Consider the following 24,343-nt stretch of genomic DNA (forward strand, 5'->3'; position numbering starts at 1 on the left):
TTCAGATTGGGGACTGGGGAGTTTTAGTTCTGGTTTTAGTTCTGCCTGTAGCAGCCAGTAGATATGTGGATTATAATGGAGCATATCACCTCACTCACATTCTACACTGGGTGTTTAAAACATTAGGAACACCTGCTCTTTCCATGACAAATCAAATGTTATTAGTCAAATGCGCCGAATACAACAGGTGTAGACCTTACAGTGAAATGCTTATTTACAAGCCCCTAACCAACAATACAGTTAAAAAATATGAATAAGAAATAAAAGGAACAAGTAATTCAAGATCAGCAGTAAAATAGCAATAGCGAGACTCATATACAGGGGGGTACACGGTACAGACTCAATGTGCGGAGGCACCGGTTAGTTGAGGTAATATGTATATGAAGGTAGAGTTATTAAAGTGACTATGCATAGATGCTAACAATAGAGAGTAGCAGCGGTGTAAAGGAGGGGGTGGGCAATGCAAATAGTCTGGGTAGCCATTTGATTAGATGTTTAGGAGTCTTATGGCTTGGTGGTAGAAGCTGTTTAGAAGCCTATTGGACCTAGACTTGGCGCTCCGGTACCGCTTACTGTGCGGTAGCAGAGAGAACAGTCTATGACTGGGGTGGCTGGAGACTTTGACCATTTTTAAGGCCTTCCTCTGACACCGCCTGGTATAGGGGTCCTGGATGGCAGGAAGCTTGGCCCCAGTGGTGTACTGGGCCGTACGCACTACCCTCTGTAGTGCCTTGCGGTCAGAGGCCGAGCAGTTGCCATACCAGGTGGTGATGCAACCAGTCAGGATGCTCTCTGGTGCAGCTGTAGAACCTTTTGAGCATCTGAGGACCCATGACAAATCTTTTCAGTCTCCTGAGGGGGAATAGGTTTTGTCGTGCCCTCTTCATGACTGTCTTGGTGTGTTTGGACCATGTTAGTTTGCTGGTGATGTGGACACCAAGGAACTTGAAGCTCTCAACCTGCTCCACTACAGCCACGTTGTTGAGAATGGAGGCGTGCTCGGTCCTCCTTTTCCTGTAGTCCACAATCATCTCCTTTGTCTTGATCACGTTGGAGAGGTTGTTGTCCTGGCACCACACAGCCAGGTCTCTGACCACCTCCCTATAGGTTGTCTAGTCATTGTCGGTGATCAGGCCTACCATTGTTGTCATCGTCAAACTTAATGATGATGTTGGAGTCGTGCCTGGTTGTGCAGTCATTAGTGAACAGGGAGTACAGAAGGGGACTAAGCACACACCCCTGAGGGGCCTCTGTGTTGAGGATCAGTTTAGTGGATGTGTTGTTACCTACACTTACCACCTGGGGGCGCCCCTTCAGGAAGTCCAGGATCCAGTTGGAGGGAGGAGTTTAGTCCCAGGATCCTTAGCTTATTGATGAACTTTGAGGGCAATATGGTGTTGAACGCTGAGCTGTAGTCAATGAATAGCATTCTCACATAAGTGTTCCTTTTGTCCAGGTGGGAAAGGGCAGTGTGGAGTGCAATAGAGATTGCATCATCTGTGGATCTGTTGGGGCGGTATGCACATTGGAGTGGGTCTAGGGTTTCTGGGATAATGATGTTGATGTGAGCCATAACCAGCCTTTCAAAGCACTTCGTGGCTACAGACGTGCTACGGGTCGGTAGTCATTTAGGCAGGTTACCTTCGCTTCCTTGGACACAAGGACTATGGTGGTCTGCTTAAAACGTTGGTATTACATACTCGAACAGGTAGAGGTTGAAAATGTCAGTGAAGACACTTGCCAGTTGGTCAGCGCATGCTCGCAGTACACGTCCTGGTAATCCACCTGACCCTGTGGCCTTGTGAATGTTGACCTGTTTAAAGGCCTTACTCACATCGGCTGCGGAGAGCGAGATCACACAGTCGTCCTGAACAGCTGGTGCTCTCATGCTATTTGCATCGAAGCGAGCATAGAATTAGTTTAGCTCATCTGGTAGGCTTGTGTCACTGGGCAGCTCTCGGCTGTGCTTCCCTTTGTAGTCTGTAATAGTTTGCAAGCCCTGCCACATCCGACGAGCGTCTGAGCCAGTGTAGTACGATTCGATCTTAGTCCCGTACTGACGCTTTTCCTTGTTTGGTGTTTCGTCAGTAGGCATAGCGGGATTTCTTATAAGTTTCAGGGTTAGATTCCCGCACCTTGAAAGCGGCAGCTCTAATCTTTAGCTCAGTGCGGATGTTGCCTGTAATCCATGGCTTCTGGTTGGGTAATGTGCGTACGGTCACTGTGGGGACGACGTCATCGATGCACTTATTGATGAAGCCAATGACTGATGTGTTCTACTCCTCAAAGCCATCGGAGGAATCCCAGAACATATTCCAGTCTGTGCTAGCAAAACAGTTCTGTAGCTTAGCATCTGCTTCATCTGACCACTTTTTTATTGACCGAGTCACTGGCGCTTCTTGCTTTAATTTTTGCTTGTAAGCAGGAATCCGGAGGATAGTTACTGTCAGATTTGCCAAATGGAGGGCGAGGGAGAGCTTTGTATGCGTTTCTGTGTGTGGAGTAAAGGTGGTTTAAAGTCCCCGGCCACTAGGAGCACTGCCTCTGGATGAGTATTTTCCTGTTTGCTTATGGCGGAATACAGCTCATTCAGTGCAGTCTTAGTGCCAGCATCGGTCTGTGGTGGTATGTAGATGGCTACAAAAAATACAGATGTAAACATAGACTGACCAGGTGAATCCAGGTGAAAGCTTTGATCCCGTATTGATGTCACCTGTTAAATCCACTTCAATCAGTGTAGATGAAGGGGAGGAGACAGGTTAAAGAAGGAGTTTTAAGCCTTGAGACAATATAGACATGGATTGTGTATGTCTACCATTCAGAGGGTGAATGGGCAAGACAAACGATTTGAACAGGGTTTGAACGCCAGGGTTGTGGGTTCGATTCCCACGGAGGACCAGTATGAAAAATGTATCCACTCACTACAGTAAGTCGCTCTGGATAAGTGTCTGCTAAATTAAAAAAAAAAAAATTATATATATTTTTTTAACCTTTTATTTAACTAGGCAAGTCAATTAAGAGCAAATTCTTATTTACAATGACGGCCTAGGAACAGTGGGTTAATTGCCTTGTTCAGGGGCAGAATGACAGATTTTGACCTTGGCAGCTCAGGGATTCGATCCACCAACCTTCTGGTTACTGGCCCAATGCTCTGACCGCTAGGCTATCTGCTGCTCCAATGACTGAAATGTAAATGTAAACTGCAACGCTGCTGGGTTTTTCACGCTTAAGTTTCCCCGTGTGTATCAAGAATGGTCCACCACATCCAGCCAACTGTGGGGAATGATTGGAGTCAACATGGGCCAGCCTCCCTGTGGAACACTTTCGACACCTTGTAGAGTCCATGCCCTGACGAATTCAGGCTGTTCTGAGGGCAAAAGGTGCAACTCAATATTAGGAAGGTGTTCCTAATATTTTGTCTATCAGGGGTCAAAATTAATTTGCTGCCCAGAAACATGTCAGTTATTTGAAAATACACTGCTCAAAAAAATAAAGGGAACACTTAAACAACACAATGTAACTCCAAGTCAATCACACTTCTGTGAAATCAAACTGTCCACTTAGGAAGCAACACTGATTGACAATAAATTTCACATGCTGTTGTGCAAATGGAATAGACAAAAGGTGGAAATTATAGGCAATTAGCAAGACACCCCCAATAAAGGAGTGGTTCTGCAGGTGGTGACCACAGACCACTTCTCAGTTCCTATGCTTCCTGGCTGATGTTTTGGTCACTTTTGAATGCTGGCGGTGCTTTCACTCTAGTGGTAGCATGAGACGGAGTCTACAACCCACACAAGTGGCTCAGGTAGTGCAGCTCATCCGAGCTGTGGCAAGAAGGTTTGCTGTGTCTGTCAGCGTAGTGTCCAGAGCATGGAGGCGCTACCAGGAGACAGGCCAGTACATCAGGAGATGTGGAGGAGGCCGTAGGAGGGCAACAACCCAGCAGCAGGACCGCTACCTCCGCCTTTGTGCAAGAAGGAGCAGGAGGAGCACTGCCAGAGCCCTGCAAAATGACCTCCAGCAGGCCACAAATGTGCATGTGTCTGCTCAAACGGTCAGAAACAGACTCCATGAGGGTGGTATGGGGGCCCGACGTCCACAGGTGGGGGTTGTGCTTACAGCCCAACACCGTGCAGGACGTTTGGCATTTGCCAGAGAACACCAAGATTGGCAAATTCGCCACTGGCGCCCTGTGCTCTTCACAGATGAAAGCAGGTTCACACTGAGCACATGTGACAGTCTGGAGACGCCGTGGAGAACGTTCTGCTGCCTGCAACATCCTCCAGCATGACCGGTTTGGCGGTGGGTCAGTCATGGTGTGGGGTGGCATTTCTTTGGGGGGCCGCACAGCCCTCCATGGGCTCGCCAGAGGTAGCCTGACTGCCATTAGGTACCGAGATGAGATCCTCAGACCCCTTGTGAGACCATATGCTGGTGCGGTTGGCCCTGGGTTCCTCCTAATGCAAGACAATGCTAGACCTCATGTGGCTGGAGTGTGTCAGCAGTTCCTGCAAGAGGAAGACATTGATGCTATGGACTGGTCCGCCCGTTCCCCAGACCTGAATCCAATTGAGCACATCTGGGACATCATGTCTCGCTCCATCCACCAACGCCACGTTGCAGGAGTTGGCGGATGCTTTAGTCCAGGTCTGGGAGGAGATCCCTCAGGAGACCATCCGCCACCTCATCAGGAGCATGCCCAGGCGTTGTAGGGAGGTCATACAGGCACGTGGAGGCCACACACGCCTCATTTTGACTTGTTTTAAGGACATTACATCAAAGTTCGATCAGCCTGTAGTGTGGTTTTCCACTTTAATTTTGAATGTGACTCCAAATCCAGACCTCCATGGGTTGATAAATTTGATTTCCATTGATAATTTTTGTGTGATTTTGTTGTCAGCACATTCAACTATGTAAAGAAAAAAGTATTTAATAAGAATAGTTCATTCATTCAGATCTAGGATGTGTTATTTTAGTGTTCCCTTTATTTTTTTGAGCAGTGTATATAGGTCAATTATAATTTATACATACTTTTTATCAAGTTGTAGATGTTCAAGTGTGGCCTGGAGTGTATTTTTTAAATAAAAAAGTAATTTACTTTGTGGGCCGGATGCGGCCTGTGGGTTGTAGTTGGCCTACCCCTGCTCTATATCATCCTTCTTGTCATTTCATTCTCTACTTTTCTGTCTCTTGGCCTCTGCCTTTCTTACCTTCTGCCTATTTGGCTCAAAAATGGAGGGCATACCTTACAGCCGTATCCATGGCAACACTCCTCAGTGCACAGTGGAGTGTGTGCGTGCGCCCACCTTGTTGCGTGCTATGGGGGGTTTTGTTGATGTGACAGAGCTGTGATTTAATTCTGATTCTCACATTAAAGAGATTCTCCTGTATTTTTTTATACTTTTTAGCCAGTAGTTCTGAAAGTAGCACTCCCGAGCCAAAAGTGGTCCCCTAAAGTTGCATACTACATCACCTATGTTCAGATACACTACACGGCCAAAATTATGTGGACACCTGTTCGTTGAACATCTCATTCCAAAATCATGTGCATTAATATGGAGTTGGTCCTCCCTTTTCTGCTATAACAGACTCCACTCTTCTGGGATGACTTTCCACTAGATGTTGGAACATTGCTGCGGGGACTTGCTTCCATTCAGCCACAAGAGCATTAGTCAGGTCAGGCACTGATGTTGGGCGATTAGGCCTGGCTCGCAGTCGGCGTTCCAATTCATCCCAAAGGTGTTCTGTCGGGTTGAGGTCAGGGCTCTGTGAAGGCCAGTCAAGTTCTTCCACACCGATCTCGACAAACCATTTCTGTATGGATCTCGCATTGTCATGCTGAAACAGGAAAGGGCCTTCCCCAAACTGTTGCCACGAAGTTGGAAGCACAGAATCATCTAGAATGTCATTGTATGCTGTAGCGTTTAGATTTCTCTTCACTGGAACTAAGGGGTCTAGCCCGAATCATGAAAAACAGTCCCAGACCATTATTCCTCCTCCACCAAACTTTACAGTTGACACTAGAGCATTGGGGCAGGTAGCATTCTCCTGACATCCACCAAACCCAGATGTATCCGTCAAACTGACCGATGTTAAAGCGTGATTCATCACTCCAGAGAACACGTTTCCACTGCGCCATAGTCCAATGAAGCTCCCAACGAACAGTTCTTGTGCTGACGTTGCTTCCAGAGGCAGTTTGGAACACGCTTCAGCATTCGGCAGTCCCCTTCTGTGAGCTTGTGTGGCCTACCACTTCATGCCTGAGCTGTTGTTGCTCCTAGGAGTTTCCACTTCACAATAACAGCACTTACAGTTGACTGGGGCAGCTCTAGCAGAGCAGAAATTTAACAAACTAACATGTTCAAAAAGTGGCATCCTATGACAGTGCCACGTTGAAAGGCACTGAGCTCTTCAGTAAGGCCATTCTACTGCCAATGTTTGTCTGTGCTTGATTTTTATACACCTGTCAGCAACGAGTGTGGCAGAAAAAGCTGAATCAACTAATTTGAAGCTGTGTCAACATACTTTTGGCCATGTAGTGCCACGTCTTTGCTCACTCTCTCTTTCTCTGCTGTGTCCACTGAGCCATTGGGCCCGCCCAGCAACTTCATTGGATATCGCTGAGCAGGCCCTTCTACCTGTCACTCAAATGCAAGGAGAGGAAACTCATTGGCTAGAACTGATTGCTAGGGGGCTGGCCCACGTGGGGGGGAAATGTAGGGAAAATGGTGTGGCACAGCTTCAAGAAAAACAGTTGCTTCAAACTAGGGATTTCATGGCTAATTGAGGTAAGATAGTAATTCTGCTCATAGATTATGCATGTATGAAATACACATTGACATATCCGGCCCAAAGCGAGAGGTTTAAAAATTATACTTTATCAGTCGCCAAAGTACCGGACCATGTCTTTAAGGTTTACATATTGACACCAAACCACTATTCCCAATCCCCTCTGCCCAGAGCTGATTCCCTGAAGTCTGCCCATCCCCTCACTTTAAAAGCATTGGATTGGTGTAAGCATGAGGGAGATTCCACCATAGCTACTGTAGCGTGACTCAATCTACCCAGAGAGGATAGAGAAAGCTCTAATAGATAGACAGCCACGTCTGCAGTGGTTCCTCAATTAAAGGTTCAAGGTTATACCACAGCACATTGAAGTAAATTGTGGTATAGTACCTTGCATTGCGTCACTGGGTCATTGCACCAGACCACCGCAAGGGGGAGTTAGACCTCTGATTAGGGTTTTGGATTTAGCGTCTGGGTACGAACACTTTACACCAATGTGTCTCTCTCCTCGCTGAATGAGTGACATCAATGAATGGACGATAGAAACCAGATAGAACTGGATCATTCACGATTTAATTTGAATGAACGGAATGATGAGGATGAAGACGAGGGTGATTGAATTTGAATGAACTGAATGATGAGGATGAAGATGAGGGTGATTGAATTAAGAACAATAGTGTAAGAATTGTTCTTCCTCTGTCCCGCATGCACAACCACACCTGAAAAAATATCATCTTTTTTTGTTTCTACTTTGTCTGAAGAAGCTGTAACTGGTCTGTAGCCTATTACATCCATATCATAAAAGCCCATTTATGGTTGATCTAAAAAAGGGGTCGGAGGCTCCGTATGGATGGTGTGACGCAATTGCGGCGCCTCCAGAGGCATGCAGACGCCAAATTGAGCTCCGTACCGCATCATTGTACGCATCCCACATTTTTTAACAATGCGGAGGGCTCTGTATAGCTTCGCATTACATTTACATTTACATTTTAGTCATTTAGCAGACGCTCTTATCCAGAGCGACTTACAGTAGAGTGCATACATTTTATTACATTTTACATACTGAGACAAGGATATCCCTACCGGCCTAACCCGGACGACGCTATGCCAATTGTGCGTCGCCCCACGGACCTCCCGGTTGCGGCCGGCTGCGACAGAGCCTGGGCGCGAACCCAGCCCAGCCTGGGCGCGAACCCAGAGACTCTGGTGGCGCAGCTAGCACTGCGATGCAGTGCCCTAGACCACTGCGCCACCCGGGAGACCATGATTGCATTGACATGATTGGTTGGCGGTAGGTGGGGTGGAAGGTCCTGTATAAACAAACTCACTTCCTTGACAGCTTCCTTCACAACAGCTCTGCTCCACGAAGCACGAGAAGTATGAATGCCCTGACTTCTGCAGAGATTTCACTGTAAATGCTGCACAGCCAATGCAGACGTCAGATTGACCAACTTTTGTTACACTGTAATATTTTTTATTGTAAGAGAAACGGAAATGTTCTGTTCTATTCCATGATATTCTTACTGTAAAATATACACTTTGTGTTGACAGAATATACGAGACTGATGTCTGCTAAATGTCTGCTAAATGCTAAATGAACAAGTTGATGGCGTAACCATATAGCCTCGGTTACTAAGCACAGATAAATTATAACAGAATAAAATAGAATAAATCCACTCAAGTTTCTTCAACTGTGTTCTGACTGTGATTAGAGCGATGTTGTGCCGTGATGCCAGCAGATTCCTGATGGACTTTGCCGATCGCTCATCTTCTTCTTCCATCAGTGACTCTATGAACAGTCTCACTGGAAATGGAATACAATGTAATAATGTGCAGCAAACAGTAAAGACTAGAAATAGATTTAGTCTTTACAGAGCAAGGCCACATTGGGGGAGTGCCAGACTGCTTTGACGGATAGTCACGCGTTGAAGGGGGCGAGGGACGAGGTGATGGAGGCACAGTCCAGCCAGGCACACCTCTGGAACTCCACCTCCAACAGGCAGAGGCAACAACCGTGGCGGGTTTGTTAGGTCCTCGGTTCAAGCCATTAAATTGGACAATAGCCAGCCGAAACTCTCAGAATAGCTGACTTACATGAGAAAATTCCCCAATTTCTGTTTCTTTGTGTCTACAAAAACAACATTTGTTAAATGTGCTGCATTGTCAATCTGAAGTCTGCACTGGCCCGTGATACGCCCTCTGCAGAAGCATTGTCAATCTGAAGTCTGCACTGGCCCGTGATACGCCCTCTGCAGAAGCATTGTCAATCTGAAGTCTGCACTGGCCCGTGATACGCCCTCTGCAGAAGCATTGTCAATCTGAAGTCTGCACTGGCCCGTGATACGCCCTCTGCAGAAGCATTGTCAATCTGAAGTCTGCACTGGCCCGTGATACGCCCTCTGCAGAAGCATTGTCAATCTGAAGTCTGCACTGGCCCGTGATACGCCCTCTGCAGAAGCATTGTCAATCTGAAGTCTGCACTGGCCCGTGATACGCCCTCTGCAGAAGCATTGTCAATCTGAAGTCTGCACTGGCCCGTGATACGCCCTCTGCAGAAGCATTGTCAATCTGAAGTCTGCACTGGCCCGTGATACGCCCTCTGCAGAAGCATTGTCAATCTGAAGTCTGCACTGGCCCGTGATACGCCCTCTGCAGAAGCATTGTCAATCTGAAGTCTGCACTGGCCCGTGATACGCCCTCTGCAGAAGCATTGTCAATCTGAAGTCTGCACTGGCCCGTGATACGCCCTCTGCAGAAGCATTGTCAATCTGAAGTCTGCACTGGCCCGTGATACGCCCTCTGCAGAAGTCAGGGCATTCACACTTCCTGCGCTTCACGTAGCTGTTGAGCAGACCTGTTGTGGAGGAAGTTGTCGAGTTTGTGTTTATACAGGACCTCCCGCCCCCACCTACCATCAACCAATCATGTCAATACAGAGCTTTACGGAGCCCTACGTATTGTTACAACATTTGGGAGGTGCACAGCAATGCGGAATGGAGCTCGATTTTCCTTTTTTGGGTGGAACAGAAACACCATTAATTAAGCTAAAATATCAGGAATAAATTGTAAATATAAAGGCCAGGATCAGCTTATTTTCATAAAGAAAATGGAATAGCCTACATAATCTCAAACTGCTACAGTCAGTTGTGTTATTGGGTTGGTTAGTGATGGGTTTGTCTCACTGCTCTTCTCCCCAGAGGATACATCTCTCCAGGTTGTCATGGCAACAGCCTGAACAGTCTGCTCACCATGAATGATCCCTCCCTCTTTTCTTTTTCTCGCTCTTCTCTCTCTCTCCACTCTATCCCTCCCTTTCTCTCTATTCCTCCATTTTCTCTCTCTACCAATCTTTCTCTGTCCTCTCCATCTTGCTTTCCCTCATTTTCACTCTAAAGCTCCCTTTCCCCATCTCGCTCTCTCTCTCGCTCTCTCTCTCTCTCGCTCTCTCGCTCTCGCTCTCTCTCTCGCTCGCTCTCTCTCGCTCGCTCTCTCTCTCGCGCTCCCTCTCTCGCTCTCTTGCTCGCTCTCTCTCTCGCTCTCTCTCGTGTCTTTGCTCCGTCCTTGACAGATTCGCCCTCCTAAGGCGGCTGTGTCACTGTTAAAGCACCGCTGTAAGCGTCTTTAGCAAATGATTAGCATCATTAGGCAGATTTATTTATTTGAATTTACAAAAAAAATTGGGAGTAGATCAACTTTAGTATTGTCGGTTGTATCAATGTAATTGTTTGCATGATTTCTAATCCAACTTTTTTTGTTTATTTAAACATTTCCATCCCTACACTAATTGGAGTAAACAAATGGACAACATTACTTCTTCTAACAGATATTTCGCTCACATCTATGGTACCTGTAGTTAAATAATTCTACATTCCTAATTGGATTTTCATCCACATTTGGCCTATCCACCATTCATTCTGATGTTAACTCCAACCCTCCGATGTCCACAGATGAACCCATCTTTCCCAGTATAATGACATTATGCCATTTCCTATTGCAATGCATCAAGAAGAAACTCAATGTGATGTATTAACTTTGAGTCTGTCTCCCAATCTAGACTCATTAAACACCAGTTGACTGGTTGCAACCACTTATGATGTAAATGAAATGGATAGCACTCTAAATTCTATAGCTGTGTGCATTTACAATGACTCCTGGCTGGGATATTTCATCCACAGTCCATCACTCAAACAATTTTGGAGACAAAATTACTTTTTTAAAGAAAGGGTTATAGGAAAGGGTTAATATAGTTGTCATAGCGGTGTAATACCCTGACCTCTGATCCCAACACCCTAACACACTCCGACGTGAGATGGAATTGCGATTGAGGTTGGGTGGGTGGGTGGAGCCTCTCTACACACACTCAAAGAGCAGGTTTCAGCTGGAGGGATGTGATCCTCCCCACTCCTCCCCTCTGCCTTCCTCTCACCCCTGATCTGTCCATCTCTACACCTCCACAGCCACTATAGTCCACTCAGCCTTTGTTCTCTATCTCTCTGTGTGTGTGTGTGTGTGTGTGTGTGTGTGTGTGTGTGTGTGTGTGTGTGTGTGTGTGTGTGTGTGTGTGTGTTATGGGTATCAGAATATGTGAATAGACACTGTAAAGTGTGTGCGTTAAGCTGTCAATGCTGCGGTGTGTGTTTGGGTGTGTATGTCGATGGTAATGAGCTTAGCTGCTGTGAGGGAGGCTAGAGAAACCATATTAATATTCTGGGGGCGTCACACACACTCTCCTTCCTCCTCACTGGCTGCTACACCATGATGTCATCTCTGCACTGATTGGCTGCCTGGCCACGGAGGGAAGGAGGAGAGAAGAGCGATCGAGCGAATGAGAGAGAGGGAGGAGAGAGAAAATGCAGGCAGTGGTGTGGGTGGAGGGTTTTTCGGATGGCAGTTAAGGTGTGTGTATCTAGACCTGTTTTGAGGGGTGTGTGTGTTGGGGTACGGGTCTGAGAAGAGGGGGGCGCCATAAAACCACGCCCTCCTGGAGGCATGAGGCGCCTCATCTGCAAACGCATCTGTGACTGTGAGTGCAGGGCTGGGCCCACCGTGTGTGTGTGTTTTTGCTTCTGCAGGAGCATAAATTAGAGCTGGTTTTAGCTGGTGTATCTTTGTGTGAATAAGGGCTGGGTGGGTTGTGTTTGTTGGTGTGTGCATAATCTGCATGTAGTCTGTTGGTGTGTGTCCGTCTTACTTTACATTGCGTGCGTCTGTGTGTTGGGGTGTAGGGTGGTGGCTTTGGCGCATTTCTCAGCCCTGTGCGGTGGTTGTCAAAGCGACTGTCTGCGTTTCTCTGCCAGCGCTTTCATCTCTGCTGCACGGCTGGAGGTGTGTTTGGAGAGGGCTGTATTAATACACAGGTTGATGCTTTGAGGCACGTGGAGGTGTATCTCCCATGCTGTGGATTGCTGGTGTGTGTGCAGTGTGTTTTGGTGTGAATGTATTTGTTGTATGCCATCATAATCTCAGGGTCTATCAGCTAGAAACGTTTTCTGTTAGTGATTATAGTGTAGGCGGTCAGTGTGTGTTAGTGATTATAGTGTAGGCGGTCAGTGTGTGTTAGTGATTATAGTGTAGGCGGTCAGTGTGTGTTAGTGATTATAGTGTAGGCGGTCAGTGTGTGTTAGTGATTATAGTGTAGGCGGTCAGTGTGTGTTAGTGATTATAGTGTAGGCGGTCAGTGTGTGTTAGTGATTATAGTGTAGGCGGTCAGTGTGTGTTAGTGATTATAGTGTAGGCGGTCAGTGTGTGTTAGTGATTATAGTGTAGGCGGTCAGTGTGTGTTAGTGATTATAGTGTAGGCGGTTAGTGATTATAGTGTGGGCGGTCAGTGTGTGTTAGTGATTATAGTGTAGGCGGTCAGTGATTATAGTGTGGGCGGTCAGTGTGTGTTAGTGATTATAGTGTAGGCGGTTAGTGTGTGTTAGTGATTATAGTGTAGGCGGTCAGTGATTATAGTGTAGGCGGTTAGTGTGTGTTAGTGATTATAGTGTAGGCGGTTAGTGTGTGTTAGTGATTATAGTGTAGGCGGTCAGTGATTATAGTGTGGGCGGTCAGTGTGTGTTAGTGATTATAGTGTAGGCGGTCAGTGTGTGTTAGTGATTATAGTGTAGGCGGTCAGTGTGTGTTAGTGATTATAGTGTAGGCGGTTAGTGTGTGTTAGTGATTATAGTGTAGGCGGTCAGTGTGTGTTAGTGATTATAGTGTAGGCGGTCAGTGTGTGTTAGTGATTATAGTGTAGGCGGTCAGTGTGTGTTAGTGATTATAGTGTGGGCGGTCAGTGTGTGTTAGTGATTATAGTGTAGGCGGTCAGTGTGTGTTAGTGATTATAGTGTAGGCGGTCAGTGTGTGTTAGTGATTATAGTGTAGGCGGTCAGTGTGTGTTAGTGATTATAGTGTAGGCGGTCAGTGTGTGTTAGTGATTATAGTGTGGGCGGTCAGTGTGTGTTAGTGATTATAGTGTAGGCGGTCAGTGTGTGTTAGTGATTATAGTGTAGGCGGTCAGTGTGTGTTAGTGATTATAGTGTGGGCGGTCAGTGTGTGTTAGTGATTATAGTGTAGGCGGTCAGTGTGTGTTAGTGATTATAGTGTAGGCGGTCAGTGTGTGTTAGTGATTATAGTGTGGGCGGTCAGTGTGTGTTAGTGATTATAGTGTGGGCGGTCAGTGTGTGTTAGTGATTATAGTGTAGGCGGTTAGTGATTATAGTGTAGGCGGTCAGTGTGTGTTAGTGATTATAGTGTAGGCGGTCAGTGTGTGTTAGTGATTATAGTGTAGGCGGTTAGTGATTATAGTGTAGGCGGTCAGTGTGTGTTAGTGATTATAGTGTAGGCGGTCAGTGTGTGTTAGTGATTATAGTGTAGGCGGTCAGTGTGTGTTAGTGATTATAGTGTGGGCGGTCAGTGTGTGTTAGTGATTATAGTGTAGGCGGTCAGTGTGTGTTAGTGATTATAGTGTAGGCGGTCAGTGTGTGTTAGTGATTATTGTGTAGGCGGTCAGTGTGTGTTAGTGATTATTGTGTAGGCGGTCAGTGTGTGTTAGTGATTATGGTGTAGGCGGTCAGTGTGTGTTAGTGATTATAGTGTAGGCGGTCAGTGTGTGTTAGTGATTATAGTGTAGGCGGTCAGTGTGTGTTAGTGATTATAGTGTAGGCGGTCAGTGTGTGTTAGTGATTATAGTGTAGGCGGTCAGTGTGTGTTAGTGATTATAGTGTAGGCGGTCAGTGTGTGTTAGTGATTATAGTGTAGGCGGTCAGTGTGTGTTAGTGATTATAGTGTAGGCGGTCAGTGTGTGTTAGTGATTATAGTGTAGGCGGTCAGTGTGTGTTAGTGATTATAGTGTAGGCGGTCAGTGTGTGTTAGTGATTATAGTGTAGGCGGTCAGTGTGTGTTAGTGATTATAGTGTAGGCGGTTAGTGATTATAGTGTAGGCGGTTAGTGTGTGTTAGTGATTATAGTGTAGGCGGTCAGTGTGTGTTAGTGATTATAGTGTGGGCGGTCAGTGTGTGTTAGTGATTATAGTGTGGGCGGTCAGTGTGTGTTAGTGATTATAGTGTAGGCGGTCAGTGTGTGTTAGTGATTATAGTGTAGGCGGTCAGTGTGTGTTAGTGATTATAGTGTAGGCGGTCAGTGTGTGTTAGTGATTATAGTGTAGGCGGTTAGTGTGTGTTAGTGATTATAGTGTAGGCGGTCAGTGTGTGTTAGTGATTATAGTGTAGGCGGTCAGTGTGTGTTAGTGATTATAGTGTAGGCGGTCAGTGTGTGTTAGTGATTATAGTGTAGGCGGTCAGTGTGTGTTAGTGATTATAGTGTAGGCGGTCAGTGTGTGTTAGTGATTATAGTGTAGGCGGTCAGTGTGTTAGTGATTATAGTGTAGGCGGTCAGTGTGTGTTAGTGATTATAGTGTAGGCGGTCAGTGTGTGTTAGTGATTATAGTGTAGGCGGTCAGTGTGTGTTAGTGATTATAGTGTAGGCGGTCAGTGTGTGTTAGTGATTATAGTGTGGGCGGTCAGTGTGTGTTAGTGATTATAGTGTAGGCGGTCAGTGTGTGTTAGTGATTATAGTGTAGGCGGTCAGTGTGTGTTAGTGATTATAGTGTAGGCGGTCAGTGTGTGTTAGTGATTATAGTGTAGGCGGTCAGTGTGTGTTAGTGATTATAGTGTAGGCGGTCAGTGTGTGTTAGTGTATTGCCTGCGTTAGCTACTTTCCCTGCAGCCAGTGGCCTCTGTTTCTGTCATTACTATTGATCACTGATCAGCACTGACTTTGCTCTTTTCTTCAGCCAAGACCTTTCCTCCTCTCTCCTCTCCTCCTCTCTTCTCTCCTCTCCTCTCTTCTCTTCTCTCCTCCTCTCTTCTCTCCTCCTCTCTTCTCTCCTCCTCTTATCTCCTCCTTCTCTCTTCTCCTCCTCTCTCCTCTCCTCCTTTCCACTCCTCTCTCCTCTCCTTTCACTAACTACTTTAATGATAGAAGGGTGAAATAATAAAATGTCATCAAAGACATGTATGATCACAATGTTACTACAGTATTATGATGTATGACCACAATGTTACTACAGTATTATGATGTATGACCACAATGTTACTACAGTATTATGATGTATGATCACAATGTTACTACATTATTATGATGTATGATCACAATGTTACTACAGTATTATGATGTATGATCACAATGCTACTACAGTATTATGATGTATGACCACAATGTTGCTACAGTATTATGATGTATTACCACAATGTTACTACAGTATTATGATGCATGACCACAATGTTACTACAGTATAATGATGTATTACCACAATGTTACTACAGTATTATGATGTATTACCACAATGTTACTACAGTATTATGATGTATTACCACAATGTTACTACAGTATTATGATGTATTACCACAATGTTACTACAGTATTATGATGTATTACCACAATGTTACTACAGTATTATGATGTATTACCACAATGTTACTACAGTATTATGATGTATGACCACAATGTTACTACAGTATTATGATGTATGACCACAATGTTACTACAGTATTATGATGTATTACCACAATGTTACTACAGTATTATGATGTATGACCACAATGTTACTACAGTATTATGATGTATGATCACAATGTTACTACAGTATTATGATGTATGATCACAATGTTACTACGGTATTATGATGTATGACCACAATGTTACTACAGTATTATGATGTATTACCACAATGTTACTACAGTATTATGATGTATGACCACAATGTTACTACAGTATTATGATGTATGATCACAATGTTACTACAGTATTATGATGTATGACCACAATGTTACTACAGTATTATGATGTATGATCACAATGTTACTACAGTATTATGATGTATGATCACAATGTTACTACGGTATTATGATGTATGATCACAATGTTACTACAGTATTATGATGTATGACCACAATGTTACTACAGTATTATGATGTATGACCACAATGTTACTACAGTATTATGATGTATTACCACAATGTTACTACAGTATTATGATGTATGACCACAATGTTACTACAGTATTATGATGTATTACCACAATGTTACTACAGTATTATGATGTATGACCACAATGTTACTACGGTATTATGATGTATGACCACAATGTTACTACAGTATTATGATGTATGACCACAATGTTACTACAGTATTATGATGTATGACCACAATGTTACTACAGTATTATGATGTATGACCACAATGTTACTACAGTATTATGATGTATGACCACAATGTTACTACAGTATTATGATGTATGACCACAATGTTACTACAGTATAATGATGTATTACCACAATGTTACTACAGTATAATGATGTATTACCACAATGTTACTACAGTATTATGATGTATGATCACAATGTTACTACAGTATTATGATGTATGATCACAATGCTACTACAGTATTATGATGTATGACCACAATGCTACTACAGTATTATGATGTATGATCACAATGCTACTACAGTATTATGATGTATGACCACAATGTTGCTACAGTATTATGATGTATGACCACAATGTTACTACAGTATTATGATGTATGACCACAATGTTACTACAGTATTATGATGTATGACCACAATGTTACTACAGTATTATGATGTATGACCACAATGTTACTACAGTATTATGATGTATGACCACAATGTTACTACAGTATTATGATGTATGACCACAATGTTACTACAGTATAATGATGTATTACCACAATGTTACTACGGTATTATGATGTATGACCACAATGTTACTACGGTATTATGATGTATGACCACAATGTTACTACGGTATTATGATGTATGATCACAATGTTACTACAGTATTATGATGTATGATCACAATGTTACTACAGTATTATGATGTATGACCACAATGTTACTACAGTATTATGATGTATGACCACAATGTTACTACGTATTATGAATGATTATCTCTCTCTCTCTCAGACCATAGTTTTGAGGATGATGTGGACAGTACGGATGGGAATCGTGCTCAGGCTGCCTTCAAAGTCCCCAAAATCCCCAAGAAGCCGGCAGAGTCCTCTACTGCACGCAGACCCAGCGCAACAGGACCCAAGATCGGAGGTAAGAGTCCAGCTCCTATTCAACACCAATCTGGCCTGCTCACCTCTTAGAAGCATCTATTGATAATTCATTGGGCGTTATGTAACCCAGGAGTAATCACACTTGAATAAAAAAAGAGACCTTTGCAAATAAAGTTCCTTCGATTGATTTCATATCATTAGTCTCATTGGCTTGAACGGGACAGCTGAGACGTCTGGTATAAAATCCAAACGTTATGAATCCCATTATATCCCCTGCTCCTGGGCTGGGTAAGGAGCCTCAGCTCATATAGGAGCAGGAGTCTATGTCCTGTTTCCATAGCAAGTACAACCCCTGGACAGGACCCTAGTCTATCACAAGATCTTACCCCCAAGCTACCTCCTTAATGCTGAGTGCCAAGCAGAGACTCATCGGGTCTCATTTTTACAGTCTTTGGTATGAATCGGCTGGGCATCGAACTCCTAACCTTCCAATCTCAGGGCGGACACTAAGTACAAGGCCATTGAGTTGGGCTGGCTAATTAAGCAATAAGGCCCGAGGAGGTGTGGTATATGGCCAATATACCACGGCTAAGGGCTGTTCTTAAGCATGACGCAACACGGAGTGCCTGGTTACAGCCCTTGGCCATGGTACATTGGCCATATACCACAAACCCCTGAGGTGCCTTATTGCTATTATAAACTGGTTGCCAACGTAATTAGAGCAGTAACAAGAAATGCTTTGTCATACCCGCGGTATACGGTCTGATATACCACGGCTGTCAGCCAATCAGCATTCAGGGCTCAAACCACCCAGTTACTAATGGCCAGATAAACAAGGATGCAGACGAGGAGAGATGAACTAGCTTTCTAAGCAGGTCGGCTGGACCAGTAAACCCAACAGACTGACGGAGGGGAGATTCTCTGGCTTCTTCACAGGAGCTTATCCTCTATCCTCACTCATCTCTGCTGCTTTTATCTGGGCTCCATAAGTTATGTCTTTATATTCTTGCTGCTTCACCAGGAAGTTCTATATGTCATCAGTCAAATCTCTGTGGCTCTATCTGGGCTTGATATCTCAGGCATGATTAGTTATGCCTTTGATTACATCTATGATAGTGACGATAATATCCCCTGTAGATCACTCCATCTCTCTGTTTTCACTCATCTTAGTCTGCATTCTAAGTTTGACAGACCGGTGACTTGTCTTTTCTGCCTATTTCCCTCTATTGATCCCCTTTCCCCTCTCCTCCTCTTCCTCTCTCTGTAAGGGAGGAAGGTAGCAGTGCTCTCACGTCGATCTAGGCCAGGATCGATCTAGGCCAGGGTCGATCTAGCTGGTATATGTCTGTAACAGTTCAGGGTGATGCTACAGCAACTCTGTCCTGGTCTTCTCGCTCTCTGTCTGTATCAGCAACCCTGTCTGTGTTCATTCAGGCAGATGGATCAGACATCAGGAGATATAAGCGGCGTGTGTGAGTGAGGGTTCTGAAATGTGTGGAACATGCTAGTGTAACTTCTGGTGCTGCTAGCATATTAGCATGCTACGCTAGCTCCCTGTGTGGCTAAATTAGCATTTATATTACATTCCACCCACGCACTCTGCTCACACAGACACACAGAGAGGATAGAACAAAAGAGAGGAGAGAACACAGAGAGACAAGACTCTGAGATAGAAGAAAGAAACGGAGAGAAAAGAATCTGAGAGAACAGAAAGCCTCCAGTACCATAGTTCTCAGAGTTAGCAAACCCTGGCTTGGGCTCACAGCACAGCCATCTCCACGTTGCAGCTAGCCTGTGAAAATGGATTGTATTGTAGCAGAACTGCCCATCTACTGCAGTTGGAAATGGAAACTAACCGCAGGGTTTTGGAATTCCACTGCATTAATTCATGAGAGAGAGAGAGAGAGATACCAAACATTAAGAACCCCTTTCTAATATTGAGTTGCACCCCCCCTTTTGCCCTCAGAACAGCCTCAATTCGTCAGGGCATGGACTCTACAAGGTGTCGAAAGCATTCCACAGGGATGCAGGCCCATGTTGACTCCAATGCTTCCCACAGTTGTGTCAAGTTGTCTGGACATCCTTTGGGTGGTGGACCATTCTTGATACACACAGGGAATGTTGCAGTTCTTGACACAAACCGGTGCGCCTGACACCTACTACAATACCCCATTCAAAGGCTCTTAAATCTTTTGTCTTGCCCATTCACCCTCTGAGTGGCACACATACACAATTGTCTCAAGGATTTTTAAACCCTTCTTTAACCTGTCTCCTCCCCTTCATCTACACTGACTGAAGTGGATTTAACAAGTGACATCAATAAGGGGACAACTTACTGTCACTCAGACTGGGATACACATGCTATCTGACCTCTCTGACCCCTCTGTCTCTAGGTGCGTCTAAGGATGGAGCTGGGGGCATCGATGAGGAAGACTTCATCAAAGCCTTCACTGACGTCCCCACAGTACAGGTAACACACACACACACACACACACAAACACACACGCTAGTACGCATTAGTAGCAGGACTGCAAGCGATGTAGATAACACTAGTGTGAACTTATCTCTCTGTCTCCATGTCTCTGTCAGATCTACTCGTCTCGTGACCTGGAGGATAACCTGAATAAGATCAGAGAGATCTGTTCTGATGACAAACATGACTGGGACCAGAGAGCTGCCGCAATGAAGAAGATCCGCTCGCTGATTGTTGCCGGGGCAACGGAGCACGAGTGTTTCTACCAACACCTGAGGCTGTTGGACGGAGCGTTCAAACTGTCAGCTAAAGACCTCCGATCACAGGTGGTACGAGAGGCCTGCATCACTGTGGCGTGAGTACCACACACACACACACACACACACACACACACACACACACACACACACACACACACACACACACACACACACACACACACACACACTTTTTCCACATCTCCTTTTTATGTTTCTTCTCTAAAATTGGATTTGAAAATGGAAGTAACACTTTCTCACTTCCTGTCTTTTTCTCCTCTCTACCTCTACCCCTACCTCTACCCCTACCTCTACCTCTACCCCTACCTCTACCCCTACCTCTACCTCTCTCTATCCCTACCTCTACCCCTACCCCTACCTCTACCCCTACCTCTACCTCTCTCTCTACCTCTACCCCTACCTCTCTCTCTACCTCTACCCCTACCTCTACCTCTCTACCTCTACCTGTCTACCTCTCTCTCTACCTCTACCTCTACCTCTCTCTCTACCTCTACCTCTACCTCTACCTCTCCCTCTACCCCTACCTCTACCCCTACCTCTACCCCTACCTCTACCTCTACCTCTCTCTACCTCTACCTCTCTCTCTACCTCTACCCCCTCTCTAACTCTACCTCTACCTCTACCCCTACCTCTACCTCTCTACCTCTACCTCTCTACCTCTACCTGTCTACCTCTCTCTCTACCTCTCTCTCTACCTCTACCCCTACCTCTACCTCTCTCTCTACCCCTACCTCTCTCTCTCTCTCTCTCTCTCTCTAACTCTACCTCTACCCCCTCTCTAACTCTACCCCTACCTCTACCTCTCTCTCTACCCCTACCACTACCTCTTTCTCTACCCCTACCTCTACCCCTACCTCTACCTCTCTCTACCCCTCTCTACCTCTCTACCTCTACCTCTCTACCTCTACCTCTCTACCTCTCTCTCTACCTCTACCTCTCTCTCTACCTCTACCTCTCTCTCTACCCCCTCTCTAACTCTACCCCTACCTCTACCTCTACCCCTACCTCTCTCTCTACCTCTACCCCTACCTCTACCTCTACCTGTCTACTTCTCTCTCTACCTCTACCTCTCTACCTCTACCTCTCTCTCTACCTCTACCTCTCTCTCTACCTCTACCTCTCTCTCTACCTCTACCTCTCTCTCTACCTCTACCCCTACCTCTACCCCTACCTCTACCCCTACCTCTACCCCTACCCCTACCCCTACCCCTACCTCTACCCCTACCTCTACCCCTACCTCTCTCCCTCTCTCTCTCTCTCTCTACCTCTCTCTCTCTCTCTACCTCTCTCTCTCTACCTCTCTCTCTCTCTCTCTACCTCTCTCTCTCTACCTCTCTCTCTCTCTCTCTACCTCTCTCTCTCTACCTCTCTTCTCTCTCTACCTCTCTTCTCTCTCTCTCTCTACCTCTCTCTCTCTCTCTACCTCTCTCTCTCTCTCTACCTCTCTCTCTCTCTCTACCTCTCTCTCTCTCTCTACCTCTCTCTCTCTCTCTACCTCTCTCTCTCTCTCTACCTCTCTCTCTCTCTACCTCTCTCTCTCTCTCTCTCTCTACCTCTCTCTCTCTCTCTACCTCTCTCTCTCTCTCTACCTCTCTCTCTCTCTCTACCTCTCTCTCTCTCTCTACCTCTCTCTACCTCTCTACCTCTCTCTCTATACCTCTCTACCTCTCTCTCTATACCTCTCTACCTCTCTCTCTCTCTCTACCTCTCTCTCTCTCTACCTCTCTACCTCTCTACCTCTCTCTCTCTCTCTACCTCTCTCTCTCTCTCTACCTCTCTCTACCTCTCTACCTCTCTCTCTATACCTCTCTACCTCTCTCTCTATACCTCTCTACCTCTCTCTCTCTCTACCTCTCTCTCTCTCTATACCTCTCTACCTCTCTCTCTCTCTCTACCTCTCTCTCTCTCTCTACCTCTCTCTCTCTCTACCTCTCTACCTCTCTCTCTCTCTCTCTCTCTCTCTACCTCTCTCTCTACCTCTACCTCTCTCCAGGCACCTGTCGACAGTGTTGGGTAATAAGTTTGACCATGGGGCTGAGGGGATTCTTCCTGTCCTGTTCAACCTCATCCCTAACTGTGCCAAGGTTATGGCCACTTCAGGGGTGTCTGCTATACGCTTCATCATACGGGTGAGTTAGACACACAGCTAATGCGCGCGCACACACACACACACGTTGACTTATCACAGACACACATCTAGCATGCGCACACACACACACACACAGGTAACACATATAATAAAATGACTGTGTATTTCTTTCTCTCTGCAGCACACACACGTCCCCAGACTCATTCCCCTGATCACCAGTAACTGCACCTGCAAGTCTGTGGCCGTCAGAAGGTGGCATGATGCATATGGTTACACAAAGAATCATTGATGATTGTAATGATGAAGATGAACATGAAGAGGATTGTAGTAATGATGAAGATGATGTTTCTTCCTCCCTCAGGAAATGTTTTGACTTCTTGGACCTGCTGCTGCAGGAGTGGCAGACCCAGACTCTGGAGAGGTGAGAGTTCAACACACAGACAGACAAATATAGGGCCGTTTTAAAGCGAATGGAATCTTGGTTGAGTGTTGTACACATGTTCACCTTCTCTGTCTCTCTCTCGCAGACATACAGCAGTGATGGTAGCGAGCATTAAGAAGGGGATTGCAGATGCCGACGCAGAGGCCAGAGTAGAGGCCCGCAAGTAAGACACACACACACACATTTTCCTATAAACATACTCACACTTTCTCTCTCACACCTTCTCTATCTCTCCCCTTCCCTCACTCAGGGCCTACTGGGGTCTGAGGAACCATTTTCCGGGAGAGGCGGACTCTCTGTTCAACTCGTTAGAACCGTCCTATCAGAGGAGCCTCCAGTCGTCTCTCAGGAATGCCGGGAGCGTGGCGTCTCTTCCTCAAAGCGACCGCTCCTCTTCCTCTTCACAGGAGAGCCTCAAGTAATGGCCCTGACCCCCCTGACCTTTTAACCATGCATTGTTTAACCTAATAGTTTTTTGGGGGGGCCAAAAAGTACCCAAAAAGTAATATTGTTCTCTCTCTCTCTCTCTACCTCTCTCTTTCTCTCTCTCTCGCTCTACCTCTCTCTCTCTCTCTCTCGCTCTCTACCTCTCTCTCTCTCTCTCTACCTCTCTCTCTCTCTCTCTCTCTCTACCTCTCTCTCTCTCTCTCTACCTCTCTCTCTCTCTCTACCTCTCTCTCTCTCTCTACCTCTCTCTCTCTACCTCTCCCAGTCGTCCTCTGTCGTCTAAATGGTCAGCTGCTCCTGGTAGAGGTGAAACACACACACACACACACACGCAAACAAATACCGGTATTGATCATATCATTCCTGATCTTGTACAAGTGGTGTGTACGTTATTTGTGTATGTTTGTCTATTCATACATTTATACTGAACAAAAATATAACCGCAACAATTTCTACGATTTTACTGAGCTACAGTTCATATAAGGAAATCAGTCAATTTACATTTTTCAGGCCCTAATCTCTGTATTTCACATGACCGGGCAGAGGTGCACCCACTGGGGAGCCAGGCCCGGCCAATCAGAATGAGGTTTTCCCCACAAAAAGGCTTTATTACAGACAGAAATACTCCAAGCATTTTAATGTGGCCTTTTATTGTCCCCAGCACAAGGTGTACCTGTGTAATGATCATGCTGTTTAATCAGCTTCTTGATATGCCACACCTGTCAGGTGGATGGATTATCTTGGCAAAGGAGAAATGCTCACTAACAGGGATGTAAACAAATTTCTGCAAACATTTGAGAGAAATAAGCTTTTTGTGAGGCGTATGAAACATTTCTGGGATTTTTTATTTCAGCTCATGAAACATGGGACCAAAACTTTACATGTTTATATTTTTGTTCAGTGTAGTTATGTGTGTATGTATGTATGTATGTATGTGTTTATGTCCAGGCAAGTGATTGTATAGTACTTGGTGGTGTTTGTATAGTGATGTGGTGTGTGTGTGTCTGTATATATCCTCCCTCCCCCTCCCAGTCCCGGCTGGTCATAAGGGTGGGGCGTCGCCAGGCTCCCTGCAGCGTTCCCGTAGCGATGTGGATGTTAATGCAGCAACGGTTGCTAAGCAGCGGCACATCGGGCAGGTGGGGGCAGGGAGACTGACCCCCGGCTCCTACTCGTCATTGGGTAAGGCAGCTGTCAATCGAACCAGGCAGCGAACCAACCAATCAGACAGACAGTTTAGACATCTGTCTACATCAGT

At 45.6% G+C, this 24,343-nt stretch overlaps 1 protein-coding gene across 7 annotated transcripts in view; it reads left to right on the forward strand.

Annotated features, from left to right (window-relative positions):
* Nucleotides 1-24,343, forward strand: part of clasp2 (cytoplasmic linker associated protein 2) — a 102,792-nt gene that overhangs the window by 33,158 nt on the left and 45,291 nt on the right. For all 7 annotated transcript variants that reach the window (XM_038965760.1, XM_038965763.1, XM_038965759.1 and 4 more), the window contains 10 exons: nucleotides 17,259-17,396; nucleotides 19,750-19,826; nucleotides 19,946-20,184; nucleotides 22,101-22,236; nucleotides 22,378-22,448; nucleotides 22,558-22,617; nucleotides 22,724-22,801; nucleotides 22,889-23,056; nucleotides 23,351-23,391; nucleotides 24,118-24,267. In XM_038965760.1, coding sequence (XP_038821688.1) covers nucleotides 17,259-17,396; nucleotides 19,750-19,826; nucleotides 19,946-20,184; nucleotides 22,101-22,236; nucleotides 22,378-22,448; nucleotides 22,558-22,617; nucleotides 22,724-22,801; nucleotides 22,889-23,056; nucleotides 23,351-23,391; nucleotides 24,118-24,267 — 1,158 coding nt within the window. The remainder of the gene's footprint in view (nucleotides 1-17,258; nucleotides 17,397-19,749; nucleotides 19,827-19,945; nucleotides 20,185-22,100; nucleotides 22,237-22,377; nucleotides 22,449-22,557; nucleotides 22,618-22,723; nucleotides 22,802-22,888; nucleotides 23,057-23,350; nucleotides 23,392-24,117; nucleotides 24,268-24,343) is intronic.

This window comes from Salvelinus namaycush, chromosome 27, assembly GCF_016432855.1.
Source record: "Salvelinus namaycush isolate Seneca chromosome 27, SaNama_1.0, whole genome shotgun sequence".
Taxonomy (NCBI): Eukaryota; Metazoa; Chordata; class Actinopteri; order Salmoniformes; family Salmonidae; genus Salvelinus; species Salvelinus namaycush.